General features: G+C 52.8%; 1 protein-coding gene across 4 annotated transcripts; it reads right to left on the bottom strand.

Annotated features, from left to right (window-relative positions):
- Positions 1–637: 637 nt before the first annotated feature.
- Positions 638–14,498, bottom strand: Mthfsd (methenyltetrahydrofolate synthetase domain containing). Of its 4 annotated transcripts, none has more exons than XM_052166902.1 (8): positions 14,404–14,498; positions 12,813–12,916; positions 11,646–11,759; positions 10,399–10,512; positions 8,395–8,485; positions 7,034–7,146; positions 6,752–6,877; positions 638–1,834 (listed from the first exon to the last, which is right to left on the bottom strand). In XM_052166902.1, exons 1-8 carry the CDS (start codon positions 14,417–14,419, stop codon positions 1,394–1,396), a joined length of 1,119 nt encoding a protein of 372 aa, XP_052022862.1. In that variant the 5' UTR covers positions 14,420–14,498; the 3' UTR covers positions 638–1,393. The 4 variants fall into 4 exon arrangements, with proteins under 4 accessions (XP_052022862.1, XP_052022861.1, XP_052022860.1 ...); XM_052166901.1 differs by lacking the exon at positions 11,646–11,759 and adding an exon at positions 11,502–11,615; XM_052166900.1 differs by lacking the exon at positions 14,404–14,498 and adding an exon at positions 14,107–14,397.
- Between the last annotated feature and the right edge of the window lie 507 nt (positions 14,499–15,005).

Below are 15,005 nucleotides of genomic sequence, written 5' to 3'. Positions count from 1 at the left end.
GTCTTCACCACCTCGGCACCTGACAGGAGCTTTTTGTCCATTTTGATTATGTGTGCTATATACAACTGTAGTGACAAAGAACACAGTGACTTTGTCACCTGTGGCTCCCATCACCTGGAGAACCAGACCTCAAAGGCATCCGGAGACAGGGAACGCCCTGTAGCATCTACCAGGGCTTAGACTGAGGAAACCCCGGCTTCAGCACTTACACACTTTACGCAAATACACGAGTGGCTTAGACTGTGTGTCAACACATCTGGATTATTCTGGCCACAAGGGACAGGGGGCTCACGCTATCTTGGAGGCCTGAGTTGGTTGTGTCCTGCCGGTCTACAGCAGGAAGGAGCAGACAGCGCCATCCTGCTAAACTGCAGGCGCTGTCCCAGTGGGACATCAAAGGTAAGAAGGGACACCAGGGGCAGGCAAGGACCCAAATGCAGGCAGAACCCTGAGGAAAGCAGAGCAGGTGAGGATGGGGTGGCCAGTGGCTGTGCTGGGCAGGAGTGAGGGTGGGGTGGGGGTCAGGCCAGCAGCAGGCCAGGCCAGAGGCCAGTACAGCCTGAGCCTGCTTCCCTCAGCCTGGAAGCAGTGGTTACTGAACTAGCCATTTTCTAAGGCTAGATCCTGCAAGGAGACATATGTCACAAGCTCTTTTCCTTTAATATGAGCGAGACTTGCCCTTACCAGGGCAAAGGACAATGCTAACAGACACTGTGCAAGACCCGCTGGTAAAAACAAGACACTTCCCAGGCATGCACATTTTATGCTTATGTTTTTCCTTAGGATCAAGTGCTTCTGGGAGCACACAGGCAGTCGCCATGCTCCTCTCCTCGCATCCTCACCTGAGGGCATCCTCACCTGAGGGATGGCGTGGCCCTAAGCAGCCTGGGTAGACGTTGGCATGCGCACAACACATGGTTTCCAAAACCAGAACTCGGGGTTTGAGTTCTCTGGATGCAGAAGCCCCACCCTTTCCATGCCTGTTCTGCTGGGCTGGCATGGGGGGGAGGGGTGTCTCCAAGGACACTCAGCTCAATCCTGCATGGCCTCTTCTCTGCAGGCCTCTGCCCTCTTACTCAAACACCCTGAAACAGGTCTCCATTGTGTGCCTCTTGTCCGGACTGCTCTGTCCCTAAACCTTCTGCACCCAGAGCACATCACCTGGATTTCACGAGACCCAGAACTGGAATGGGCCAGAGCTCACAGCATCCTGGGTGTCAGGACTGCTTGCTATCATCCCTACCCATTAGGGGAGCATGGCCGCGTCCCAGGAAGACAGAGCAGGAGCCTCACACAGCAGCAGGTCATCTCAGAGGGCAAACTGTCACATGGCAGACACACCCCAGTAGCAGAAAGGGCACGATTCTTCTGCTGGGGTGGCCTGCTCATCAGGTCACCTATCCCTCTGCTGCCCCAGTGACACCCTCAAGGCGTTGGCACCCAGTCGTAGGCCCTGCAGGAGAGAGGCAGCCTGTTGGGCAGCAGCTGAGTCTGTGTAGTGTAGCACTGCCCTGTGCTGTGGCCCCTGCCAGGTCAGCCTCAGGGGCGCTGCCCCCAGCTCCTGCAGGGCTCTCTTCAGCTCACGCACACGAGTATTATAGGGCAGATTTCCCACGCACACGGTGGCAGCTAGTTGTGTGTCCATCTCCTGCAGGGGACTATGGGACCCTCCTTGGGAACCGGCTTGTGGTCTATCCTGGGGTCTCCTGACAGAGCTTGGGGCTGGCTGCTGGCTGCCAGGCTCGGCCTGAAGAGTGACATCCTTCCCAGCCCGTTTCTCTCGCTCGCGCAGGCTCCGGAGCACTGGGATTTTCGCAAGCATCTCACAGCTGACCTGGAAGAGAAAGCAGCCACAGCTGGTCTGGGGCAGTCACACTGAGGCCATGTCCACACACTCAGGAGGAATTCTGGCAATGCCACACCCCATATGCACTGAAGGAAGCTGAGGGCCCCATCTCAGTGTGTGGGGGGAGAAGACTCCCCTGCCCTGGAGCGCAGCGCAGGCCCTCAGTCGAGACAAGCATTCTACCACCCGGCTACAGCACGGACACTTCCTTTTATTTCTAGACAAGGCCTCATCGCATTGCTCAAGTTTGTCTGGACATCAAACCTGCCATTCTCCTGCCTCAGCATGCAGGGTGCCAACACGAGAAGTGTGCAGGGCCAGAACTGGCTGAGATTCTGTTGCTTAACAAATGTCACCAACCTGCCACAGCTGACCCCACGTCAGCCTGAACAAGACCCCAGCACTCTGAAGTCGTCCAGATTGGCCCTTCGGGTGCCACAGTGTGGGTGGGACAGGCCTCTCTCTTCCTGGAGGCCCAGGATGTAGGAAGAACTGGGGCTCCTGAGTGGGCCGCCCACCTACGAGAGGCCCCTGCAGTCACTGGTACTCAGCCCACAGAGGGCCATCCCCTGCCAACCTCCAGGAGGGCGAGGGCTTCTACTGCACCTGCCTGCGGCTGGGATGGAGCCCTTTACCTGCTCTGGAGCATCTCGGGTCCAAGGGAGACCTGGGCCTGCGTGCACAGCCGGGCGGGTCTGACCTGGAGCATGACCCCTACAATACCCGCTAGCACAAGGCTGCTGACTTGCTAAATGGACAGCTTGCCAAGCAGGGCCAGCCTATGGGGCTTTGCACAGGCCACCTGGGGCCCCAGTTGGTTGGTGCAGCTGGGCACAGTATCCCACCTACCCACCACATGGGTACAGCGTTTGAGAGGAGGAGCCAGATGCCTGAGCCATGCGCACAAACACTGCTGCAAGCGTGAGGCCCCGAGGACCCCGGCTCCGTCAGCAGCCTGTTCTCTGGTGACTGCCCGAACTGAGCCCACAGGTTCGGCCTGAACAACGGTACCTGAGCGGACCAGGAGTCAGACCTGTTCAGTCGTTTCTGACACTTCACAGCCACCACAGTCAATTTTCTCCTATCTTTGGGGGCCATAGAGCTGGTGAGGAAACACTGAGAGAACAGCCATCACTCCAAGGCAAGCTCTCTACAGTGCAAACATGAGCTCTCTACAGCGTGCACATGAGCTCTCTACAGTGTACACATGAGCTCTCTACAGTGCGCACATGAGCTCTCTACAGTGTGCACATGAGCTCTCTACAGTGTACACATGAGCTCTCTACAGTGTACACGTGAGCTCTCTACAGTGTGCACATGAGCTCTCTACAGTGCACATGAGCTCTCTACAGTGCGCACATGAGCTCTCTACAGTGTACACATGAGCTCTCTACAGTGCGCACATGAGCTCTCTACAGTGCACATGAGCTCTCTACAGTGTGCACATGAGCTCTCTACAGTGCACATGAGCTCTCTACAGTGTGCACATGAGCTCTCTACAGTGTACACATGAGCTCTCTACAGTGCGCACGTGAGCTCTCTACAGTGCACATGAGCTCTCTACAGTGTGCACATGAGCTCTCTACAGTGTACACATGAGCTCTCTACAGTGTGCACATGAGCTCTCTACAGTGTGCACATGAGCTCTCTACAGTGTGCACATGAGCTCTCTACAGTGTGCCCATGAGCTCTCTACAGTGTGCACATGAGCTCTCTACAGTGCGCACATGAGCTCTCTACAGTGCACACATGAGCTCTCTACAGTGTGCACATGAGCTCTCTACAGTGTGCACATGAGCTCTCTACAGTGTGCACATGAGCTCTCTACAGTGCGCACATGAGCTCTCTACAGTGTGCACATGAGCTCTCTACAGTGTACACATGAGCTCTCTACAGTGTGCACATGAGCTCTCTACAGTGTACACATGAGCTCTCTACAGTGTGCACATGAGCTCTCTACAGTGTGCACATGAGCTCTCTACAGTGTGCACATGAGCTCTCTACAGTATACACATGAGCTCTCTACAGTGTGCACATGAGCTCTCTACAGTGCACATGAGCTCTCTACAGTGCACATGAGCTCTCTACAGTGTGCACATGAGCTCTCTACAGTGTGCACATGAGCTCTCTACAGTGTGCACGTGAGCTCTCTACAGTGTGCACGTGAGCTCTCTACAGTGCGCACGTGAGCTCTCTACAGTGCGCACATGAGCTCTCTACAGTGTGCACATGAGCTCTCTACAGTGTGCACATGAGCTCTCTACAGTGTACACATGAGCTCTCTACAGTGTACACATGAGCTCTCTACAGTGCGCACATGAGCTCTCTACAGTGCGCACATGAGCTCTCTACAGTGCGCACATGAGCTCTCTACAGTGCACATGAGCTCTCTACAGTGTGCACATGAGCTCTCTACAGTGTACACATGAGCTCTCTACAGTGTGCACATGAGCTCTCTACAGTGTGCACATGAGCTCTCTACAGTGCACACATGAGCTCTCTACAGTGTGCACATGAGCTCTCTACAGTGTGCACATGAGCTCTCTACAGTGTACACATGAGCTCTCTACAGTGCGCACATGAGCTCTCTACAGTGAGCACATGAGCTCTCTACAGTGTGCACATGAGCTCTCTACAGTGTGCACATGAGCTCTCTACAGTGCACACATGAGCTCTCTACAGTGCGCACATGAGCTCTCTACAGTGTGCACATGAGCTCTCTACAGTGCACACATGAGCTCTCTACAGTGTGCACATGAGCTCTCTACAGTGCGCACATGAGCTCTCTACAGTGTGCACATGAGCTCTCTACAGTGCGCACATGAGCTCTCTACAGTGTACACATGAGCTCTCTACAGTGCGCACATGAGCTCTCTACAGTGCACACATGAGCTCTCTACAGTGTGCACATGAGCTCTCTACAGTGCGCACATGAGCTCTCTACAGTGTGCACATGAGCTCTCTACAGTGCGCACATGAGCTCTCTACAGTGTGCACATGAGCTCTCTACAGTGTACACATGAGCTTTCTACAGTGCGCACATGAGCTCTCTACAGTGTACACATGAGCTCTCTACAGTGTGCACATGAGCTCTCTACAGTGTGCACATGAGCTCTCTACAGTGTGCACATGAGCTCTCTACAGTGCACATGAGCTCTCTACAGTGTGCACGTGAGCTCTCTACAGTGTGCACATGAGCTCTCTACAGTGCACATGAGCTCTCTACAGTGTACACATGAGCTCTCTACAATGTGCACATGAGCTCTCTACAGTGTGCACGTGAGCTCTCTACAGTGTACACATGAGCTCTCTACAGTGTGCACATGAGCTCTCTACAGTGTGCACATGAGCTCTCTACAGTGCACATGAGCTCTCTACAGTGTGCACGTGAGCTCTCTACAGTGTGCACATGAGCTCTCTACAGTGCACATGAGCTCTCTACAGTGTACACATGAGCTCTCTACAATGTGCACATGAGCTCTCTACAGTGTGCACGTGAGCTCTCTACAGTGTACACATGAGCTCTCTACAGTGTGCACATGAGCTCTCTACAGTGCGCACGTGAGCTCCCTACAGTATGCACATGAGCTCTCTACAGTGCACATGAGCTCTCTACAGTGTACACATGAGCTCTCTACAGTGTGCACATGAGCTCTCTACAGTGTACACATGAGCTCTCTACAGTGTACACATGAGCTCTCTACAGTGTGCACATGAGCTCTCTACAGTGCACATGAGCTCTCTACAGTGCGCACATGAGCTCTCTACAGTGCGCACATGAGCTCTCTACAGTGCGCACGTGAGCTCTCTACAGTGTACACATGAGCTCTCTACAGTGTGCACATGAGCTCTCTACAGTGTACACATGAGCTCTCTACAGTGTGCACATGAGCTCTCTACAGTGCACATGAGCTCTCTACAGTGTGCACTGTGCACAAGGTCAGCTCTCTACAGTGTGCACGTGAGGTCAGCTCTCAGACTCTGAGGTTGCTTTCCTACCAAGTGGAGCAGCTAAACCAAGATGCAGGCAAGTCTCTCTGCTCAGGCTACCTCGGAGCCAGGTGTCAGTCCTCTAGAGCAGCCTGTTTGGAGTAGATGCCTGGCGGGGGCTTAGCTCACATCTCCACAGGTCCCAACTCCATTGGCTCTGCCATTCTCCAGCCGCTCACATCTGGGCTTACAGAATGAGGCTGCTGCTGCTGCCCAGGCTGACGTGGGACCTGCTTTTCCTGGCTGGCGATAAGGAATGGTCATTATGTTCTGTCAGCACACCACATGAAATGAAAATGCCACTTGTTAATAACACAGGAGATAATTATTCCATCCTCCAAAAACTAAACACAGATTTGACTTTCACCTGTCAATCATCTAGAAGTCTGCAATCCCTTGCTGGAGCCAGCACCGCAGGCTTCTTATCCTGGCTACCTGAGAGGCCGAGGCAGTGAACCCTGACTCCAAAACAAGCTACTATGTACACAAAGGGCCATGAGCCAGTTCAGGGGCAAAGTACTTGCCCAGCACCACAGGCCGGTAAGTCCAATCCCACAGAGATGCAAAACCACCAAAACCAGAAACCCCACAGGGCGTGGTGGTGCATACCCTGAGGAATGACGTCCAGGGCTGACCTCTGGCCTTTGCACATGCATACACATGAACACACACACACAGAGAAGCAGAGACCGAGAGAGACAGAGAGAATGAAAACCACTGGCAAGGGACCCATGGTGTGGTGACCCCATCACTGCTTTCTGGAAAAGACTTTAGGACTCGGCCTGAAGAGGTGACTACACCATTCAGAGTTGTAGGTAATGCCGTCCACACAGGCCAGTGGACAGTGGCCGGGACACACAAGCATCACCACGAGAGCCACTACAGTAAGCCACATCAGCCACGGTGATGACCCACCTTGGACCACAGGATGCCTGTTGGCTTTGGGCGTGCACAGCCTGTAGTAATGACCCTGGTGGGAGTGAGGATGTAGTCAACAGTGAGGTCGTGGTCCTCCAGAAGAGCCTCAGGGATGTCAACGACCTGGACAGGGTGGAAGCGGATGGTCAGGTTCCCAGCAGGAACCGAGCGTTGTCAATCAACACCTCTAACGGCATACCTGAGGAGCAGGTGTCTCCCCTGACCTCCAACTCCTGGAGCAGCTGACAGGGACACTGGTAACAGGTCTGCAGGACATACCTGGCAGTCGTGGACGATCGTGATGACTGGTGTCCCCTCGTGGACGGCTCCCATTGACACCATCATGGCATATTCAAGATCAGCGTAGCCTTCTCCCTTCCCAATTCGCCAGCCTAAGGGACAAGACAGGGACACAGCAGAAGTGGGTTCTTGTCAGGCTTCTGTGGGGAGGACAAGATCCCAGAGTTCCTCTTGTCCACCACTACCCACGGTAGCCCGGGAACACTAACCCACCAAACACTGAAAGAAAGTGCACAGTGACTAAGGGAGCCTCAGATGTGCAGTGACCACGCTGGCCCCTTGGGGGTCTGTCGTGACAGCAGGACACTGTGAAAGCAGTGGGCAGGGCCCGGTGCCGTGGCAGACAGACCTGCCGTCAGCACTCGAGGCTGGCTCAGAGGAGGGCAATGGTTCTTCCAGCAAGCGCTACTTCGAGGGACAGGTGGTTGGTTTTTCTGGCCCAGGAAGAAAAAGCGGATGGAAAGAGGAGGCTGGCGCAGTGGGCTTCACAGCCGTGGGCCCACACAGGCAGAAGAACAAGGACCAAAGCAGTGAGCAAGCAGTAACGGCCTTCAGCTTCCAGTGTGGACCTGGGCTCTCCTCGCCAGGAGTCTGGGCGTCACTGCAGTGTCTCCCAGGAGCAAGCACACCACCAAGATGCCCGAGACGGAGACCTGCCTGAGCTCCTGACAGTCAGAGATGCACGGAATGAGACAGAGACGAAGGGACAGAGGGACAGCCCACAGTACGTGCAGGCTACATGGCCGGGTGAGCTGAGGCAGGAGACAGGCAGGCAGGAGGTTCCCAACTGTCTTAACCCTGCAGCCCTTTAATAAAGTCCACGTTGTGCTGACCCCAACCATACGGTTACTCCAGTGGCACATCATAGCTGTAGTCTGGCTACTGTTTTGAATCGTAATGTAAATATGTGATATGTGGTGTGTGTCACGACCCAGAGGTTCAGAACCATGGTCCTCCATGGTGGCACATACACATGGGGCTCTGGAAGGAGGTGGACAGGGGGGACAGGGGGACAGGGAACCTGAGGGAAGATGACTATGAGTATACAGTATAGAAGACTGTATAAGAGATACTATATGGAGACTGTAAGCTAGCCTGGGCTAAACAGCAACACTCTATCCTTAAAAATCTAAACCAAAGGCAGGAGAGAGATTACAGCTCACGAGTCTGCTAAAAGTTCATGTTGAACAATCCCAACCATGAGCAGGCCTCCATGCAGGGCTGTGAGATGTTCCAGACGGCCTCAGCTGAGGTGTGATACTCAACCCTCCCACCCCTGTCACACTCAGCGTGCACAGGGCAGCCTTCAGGAACATCCAGACCACCTGTCTCTAGCTTACCCTTCTCAGACACAGCAACAGATCCCACCACGACTAAATCCACGAGGACACTGGAATCCAAGCCCACTGGGACACTGAAGTTCCGCACACCCTGTGAAGGGAACCGTGAGGCAGAGGTCACTCAGGGTCAGAGCGCAGAGTGGGTGTGAGTCCCACACCACCCTCCAGGGGGCAGTGTCCTGGGACAGCCAGCTCTGAGAGTAATCAGAGGGCAAGTCTCCTCTGGTCCCTATCCCAGGAAGGTGGCCAGAGGGCGCTGACCACCGAGTCACACAGCACTAATGGCAGTGAGCATCGCAGAGAGCCTCGGGCCAGAGGCCCACAAGCAGGACGGAGCCCTGTGAGTCACAGGAAGGAGCTTCCAGCCCCTCACGGTGCAGGGGCACCAGGACTCATGTCTGAAATGAGGCCACAGGTGATGCACTTTAGACACGACAGGAACCCGGGTGTGGCTGTGCCTTCCCGAGGGTAGTCACTGTCCTGACCATCAGAGGCCTCTATAAAGTGGGAAGGGACTGCGCCTCTGTAGCAGGCCGGACGGAGACCTGGCAAGATCACTGTGGCTCTGCCTAAAGCATATCGCTGGGCGTGCCCAAAGCACCCACCCGTTGTGCCTTCCCTCTGAGGCCATGGGAATAAGCTCCTCCCTGCCTGAGAAGAGACCTGGGACAAAGCAGCGCTGTCTCTGAGAACCCTGAGCTGTGGGCCCGGGACTGGCCGGAACCAAGTTCATCTTACTTCTCCTTCTCTTTCTAAAAATCTTTCCCCATTTTCTTTCAGAGATGGGATGGAATACAGAGCCTCATACATGCCATGGAGGAGCTCTAGAGAGGTGCATTACACATACACACATATACATACAGACACGTGCACACACATGCACATATGCATACACACACATGCACATACAACACATACATACATACACACATACATACACACATACACACATATATATACAGACACATGCACACACATGCACATATACATACACACACATACATACACACACATACACATACATACACACACACATATACATACAGACACATGCACACACATGCACATATACACACACACATACACACATACAGACATACGCACACATAAATACACACATACAGACACATGCACACACATGCACATATGCATACACACATGCACATACAACACATACATACATACGCACACATACATACACACGCTTCCTGTTAATCTTTATTTTGAGATTCAGTCTTGCCATGAGGCTAAGGTAGGTTTGAACCAGCAGTCCTCCCACACAGGCTTGTCCAGCAGCTGGTTTCAGATGTGCACCACCAAATCCAGCCTTCTATGCACACACATTCTATCTTTATAGCATAGTATACACATTTTTGTTAGCCATGGGCAATTCTGTTTTTTTAAGCCTATTTTATTTTTTTATTGTTATTTTATTTATTTACATTCCAGCTGCTGCCCCCTGAGAATTCTATTTTTTTCAGTAAGAAAAGTTATGAGGAAACAGTGACTCAATTAGCCGCTACATGTTAGACTCAGGGGACAATCCCTTTATGGAAATGACACGGGGTTTGTGGTTCTTTAAAAAGCCACCAAATGTTATTTTATGTAAGATGGGAACCCTGCCTCTCCATCCCTCGAGTGTGTCTCCAGACCAGTTTAGCAGAACTGTGAAGTATCTGGTGACAGGCAATCAGGCTCCTGTCAGCGGTTCCAAATGACAGGCGCTTCCCAGACTGCTCTGCAGTGGGGCCATCTTGGCTTCAGCAAGCACAGGTGCACAGTGCCAAACCCACCACAAGAGGGTGCCAGGGTACCAGATACTGGGTCTCCCCAGCTCTCTAACAAGCATTTCTACCTGGCCAAACCATCTATCTATTCAAGGACCTACTGCAGGGAAGGAGCTGCTGAGGGTGTTGACATTGTGCGTGCGTGCGTGTGTGTGTGTGTGTGTGTGTGTGTGTGTGTGTGTGTGTGTGTGTGTGTGTGTGGTTTCCCAGCACTCACCTGGGAAGTGGCACATTTCCTCAGCACATCTTTGCTGGCTCCAGGGGGTGGTGTGATCTTGTTGAACAGCCCTGTCCTCAGTCGAGGTGTTGGGACCAGCAGTGTTTTTTTGCTCTTTGGGGGAGAAGACAGTCAGTCAACTACAGGGAGAAAACATGTTTTCCCCATTACAGGAGGAAAGGGACATGGGCTAAGGAACACCGGAGCAGACCCAGGCTGCTTTCTTTCTCCTGCCTGGTTCCCCTGAGGACCCCGAGGGGACTGCAGGGACAGGAGAGCATCCATCCCGTGCCACCCCCATCACCCACAGCTCCCCGCTGCTCCCTGCGGTCTCCCTGGAGTCTCGTGGGCCAGATCCCGTTCAGCTTAAAGCACAGGGTAGAAGCCCTGCACTGCTGCCCTTCCTTCCTGGACCAGGTGCACAGCTGAGAGTTCTGTACTACTGTGACAACAGTGGGAGACAAGCAAGTCACCCGCACAGCCTCTGCCTGGTCCAGGGGGATTTCCAAAGCCTAACATGCAGCGCCAACAGCAGCCGACCTGGCTCAGCAGAGCTACAGTCAACATTACAGTAACTGCGTCCTTCCATGACACCTTTGCGAATCTGGTGTTTAATCATTCTGCCTGCTTTGGGAATTATAGTTGCTTAAGAGCTAGGAGCATTAAAATGCACACCAGGTTCTCGTCTCATACTGACGAAAGCAGTTTAAGTCAATGCTGGGCTTTGAGAAGTGGCCCACACATTTATGTCCAGACTCTGCTGTTTGGGAGACAAAGTATCAGGGTTTTGTTTTGTTTTGTTTGGATTTTTTGGGTTTTTTTTAGAGACAGGGTTTCTCTGTATAGCCCTGGCTGCCCTGGAACTCACTCTGTAGACCAGGCTGGCCTCAAACTCTGTGTGCGCCACCGCCACCACCACAGCTCAAGTATCAGATTCCTAACTTAGGAGATTTTTGTTTAAAGGAATAGAACAGTAACAATGTAGTGAAGAAAACAGACTGTTGTGAATTGTAGCCATAGCAGTCTAGCTCAGTACACTCATGCAGCAGTCGGCTGGAAGTTGAGCCTTCATGACTTCGGGCACCTTGAGAAAGCGGAGTTACCTGCAGCGCCAGTAAGCGGACACCTTCCAGGGGCTTATCGGGGTCCACTTTCACTTCCTGTGTCCCAGAAAAGACTTCCAGGTCTCTGATGCTCTGGCCAGCCAGGTAGGACCCCTAGTTGGGTAGAGACAGTGCCACCCTTACCTCCAGCACCAGGAAGCGGGCGTTTCTCTGAGGAGCATCAGGGTTGACTTTAATGGTTCTGGCCGCACTGAAAGCATGCAGGCGTGGGAAATGCTCTGCAGCCCGAGAAGCACCCTGTGTGGATGTGACTGTGTTGTCACCACGAAGACACAGGCACCACAGCCCAGGATCCACCCAGATTCCCCCAAGGGGACGGAAAGAGCACAGAGTGGGAAGGCGCTAACCCAGAACTCAGGTTTTTTGGGAAGAAAACTCTGAAGAGAGCACAAATTTCAAGTGCAGAGTCTGCAGAATTTCAAAACAAACAAACAACAACAACAACAACAAAAAACCCAAAAACAAATATAAAAGGAGCTTGTGTAAGCACCACCCAGTCAAGGAGCAGGACACCCTGAGGCCACTTGTCTAATTCAGTCTTGAGCCCAGGAGCTGGTCCTGTGCATCCTGCACCCTCTTCCCTGCACTCTGTCTCCCACAGAACACAGAAACAAAACTACAAAAAGCGATGCACTCTGTAGCGCGCTCAGTCAGAACCAGAGCTAGGCCAGTGTAGGGGGGAGTCCAGGCAACACAGGGTTCTGGTGGATGCCCGGTTTTAAGCCGACGGAGGCCTTGGTTGTCAGCCTAGGTAAGTCTTCACAAAACACTTCAGATTTTTTGCAAAAATCTCTCTCTCTCCCCCTCCCTCCCCCCCCCCCCAGGCAGGGTCTTCTGAAGCCCAGTCAGGCCTTCAATTCACATGTAGCTGTGGATGACTTTAAACTCCTAAACCAGTACCTGCCTTACACTGCCTCTTTAAGGCAAACTATTTTCTATGCAAACTATCAGCAATATTCATCTTGGGCTGACTTATATTTTGAACAGTTAGGACACTGAGGCCCAGGGTTGGTACTAAAGACTAGACTTCCCTCTGTGGGCTTCACAAGCCCCTCCCTCAGTGGCTGAGAGAGGCCAGCTCTGTGAGAAACACTGGGAGCCGCCACAGCGGAGACTGTGGCCCAAGGGGTGACAGAGTAGGACTCATCTGAACATCATGTGCCCTCCAGGCCCTCTGGACTCTGCCTCCACATGCTGTCCCCAAATCTGTCCCACCAGAAAGCAGTGGAGCTGTGTCATGGACACAAATAGCTTGATCCCCTTCTACCAACCCCAGGAACACTTCTGTACCTTGAAGTTGGGGATCCTGTGGTGAACAGGTCGGGGGAAGTCAGCTATATCATGGGACTCCATGTAGTCCCAAATCCGTTCACGGATGCTTTGTTTGGAGACACCTACAACAATGAAGGACTGTGACGTACTGATAAAAAGCAATTCCACAATGCATGTGGGCACATGTATACCTGCCAGTGTGACACCTTTTGCACAGGGATTTGTGATCACATCAGACCAGCTTAAGATAACCAAAAATATTAGTTTTCCCTCAAGTCCCCTCACCAGTTGAGAGAAGCACCTTCATTTCTGCCAGGAAGCTGCAGCACACTGCAAAACTTAGCTGTAAATTAATTTGTATTCTTTTCTCTGCAGTACTAGGGGCTCCTGCATACTAGGTGATCTCTCTACTAGTGAGCTATACACCTACTGGAGGCAGGGTGTCTCTCTGTTCAGGATGGGACTTAAACCTGAAGTGTGCCGGGCAGTGGTGGCACACGCCTTTAATCCCAGCACTTGGGAGGCGGAGGCAGGCAGATTTCTGAGTTCGAGGCCAGCCTGGTCTACTGAGTTCCAGGACAGCCAGGGCTACACAGAGAAACCCTGTCTGGGGGTGGGAGGGGGACGAAACAAACAAACAAACAAAAACCCCTAAACCTGAAGTGCCCTTCCTTCTGTCCCCAAATAGCAAGGGTTACCTGTGTGCTACCAGGTCGGTCTAGAAGATAGTCTTCTGAATTATTTAGTAATCAAGTGGGTCAAACTTAAGGTTTTCAGTGTGCTAAGCAAGAGCACTATCCCTGAGCCACACCCCCAGCCTGGCCTTTTAAACTGTTAAGCTTTAAAAGTCACCTTACAAACCTCACAAGGCTGGTGTATAGAAAGTACACTTGTCTTTCTTGTTATTTATGGCTGGTGCCTTGGTGGTACAAGCCTTTAATCCCAGTACTTAGGAGGTAGAGGCATTCGAATCTCTAATTTTGAGGAACCCCGAAGAACACAAAACCAAAGATGTGTATGTGCACCAGCAACCTGCGGAGTGGTGCATGCAGGTGCTCGGGGTGGGGGTGAGGGGCACTGGGTCCGTTCCCGTGGAACTGGGCTTGGGAGCCACCACGTAGGCTTGCTGGGCAACAAACGCTCTTAACATCTCCCTCTTCTCTCTCCCTGTTTCTCTCTTTCACCTCTCCTCCCCTTCCTCCCTCCTCTCTTTCTCTCTCTTTTCCCCCATCCTCTCTTTCTCTCTCCCTCTCTCTCTCTCCAGCCCAACTTTTGTGCTGTCGCAGCGTTTACACCGGCAGACCCCACTGACCAGCGATGAATTCTTTCCATACTTTTCGCGGCTGGTGCATTCGCTTCCTACTTGTTGGAAACGCTTTGCAGTGCGGGCAGGGAACCTGCCTGGCGAGTGCTCAACGCTGCGCGCGAAATCCCTAGTCTGGCAGTCTAGCCCGGCAGGGCGGCAGGGCGGGCCTGACCCTCCTTCCCCGCTGTTAGCCTCGGCGTCCCAGCCCTAACAGGCCGAGCCGCGTCCTCCCCACGCATGCGGACCACGGGGACAATCGAGCGTCCCAGCCTCGGTTTCCCCACTGCCCTCTGTTCTCCTCACCCTCCTGAGTCTCCATGGCTAATACGTCACCAAGTAACGACCCGGAGCATATCCCGGCGCTCTAGTGATTTCAGAGGCCTGCGCTTCGTGCTGCGCCTGCGCACTGAAGCTAGGCGCCCGCCAGGCACGCGCATGCGTGCGTGATGCAGTGGGCGGGGCTCTCATTCTGGTTTTGGGTTTCCCTGCAGTGACACTGAAGCCTTAGAGAACCCAAGGCCACCGCTGGAACCGCCTTAGAACGCGGATGCCCGGGACTTCCTGGGACACACATGCACAAAACATGCATGTATTTATACTGTATGGAACATATAAAAATGTAGGGCCGACGAGATGGCTCAGCGAGTGAAGGCGCTTGTTGCCAAGCCTGACAACTTGAATTCGATCCTCAAGATCAACACACGGTGGAAGAAGAAAAATGCCTCCCTAAAGTTGTCTTTTGACCTTCACAAGTTGTGTGTATAGATATGTATATATACATATGTATGTATATATATGCAAGTATGTATAGTACCTATAAAAAACATCCCTGGGAATTCAAGGTTAACAAGGAAACCCGTATATAGGAGTGGATCTAGGATTTCCAACTCCCTGTACCAAGAACT

The sequence above is a fragment of the Apodemus sylvaticus genome, chromosome 21 (genome assembly GCF_947179515.1).
Source record: "Apodemus sylvaticus chromosome 21, mApoSyl1.1, whole genome shotgun sequence".
Classification (NCBI taxonomy): Eukaryota; Metazoa; Chordata; class Mammalia; order Rodentia; family Muridae; genus Apodemus; species Apodemus sylvaticus.
The sequence above is the reverse complement of the archived record's forward strand: the minus strand, read 5'-3'. Positions and strand labels throughout refer to the sequence as shown.

Coding starts and splice junctions, on each gene's coding strand:
- Mthfsd (XM_052166900.1), bottom strand. CDS start 14,146: ATGCACCAGCCGCGAAAAGTATGGAAAGAATTCATCGCTG. Junction 11,760..12,812: donor ACAGGATCCCCAACTTCAAG/GTACAGAAGTGT, acceptor ACATCCACACAG/GGTGCTTCTCGGGCTGCAGA. Junction 8,486..10,398: donor GGAAATGTGCCACTTCCCAG/GTGAGTGCTGGG, acceptor TTCCCTTCACAG/GGTGTGCGGAACTTCAGTGT.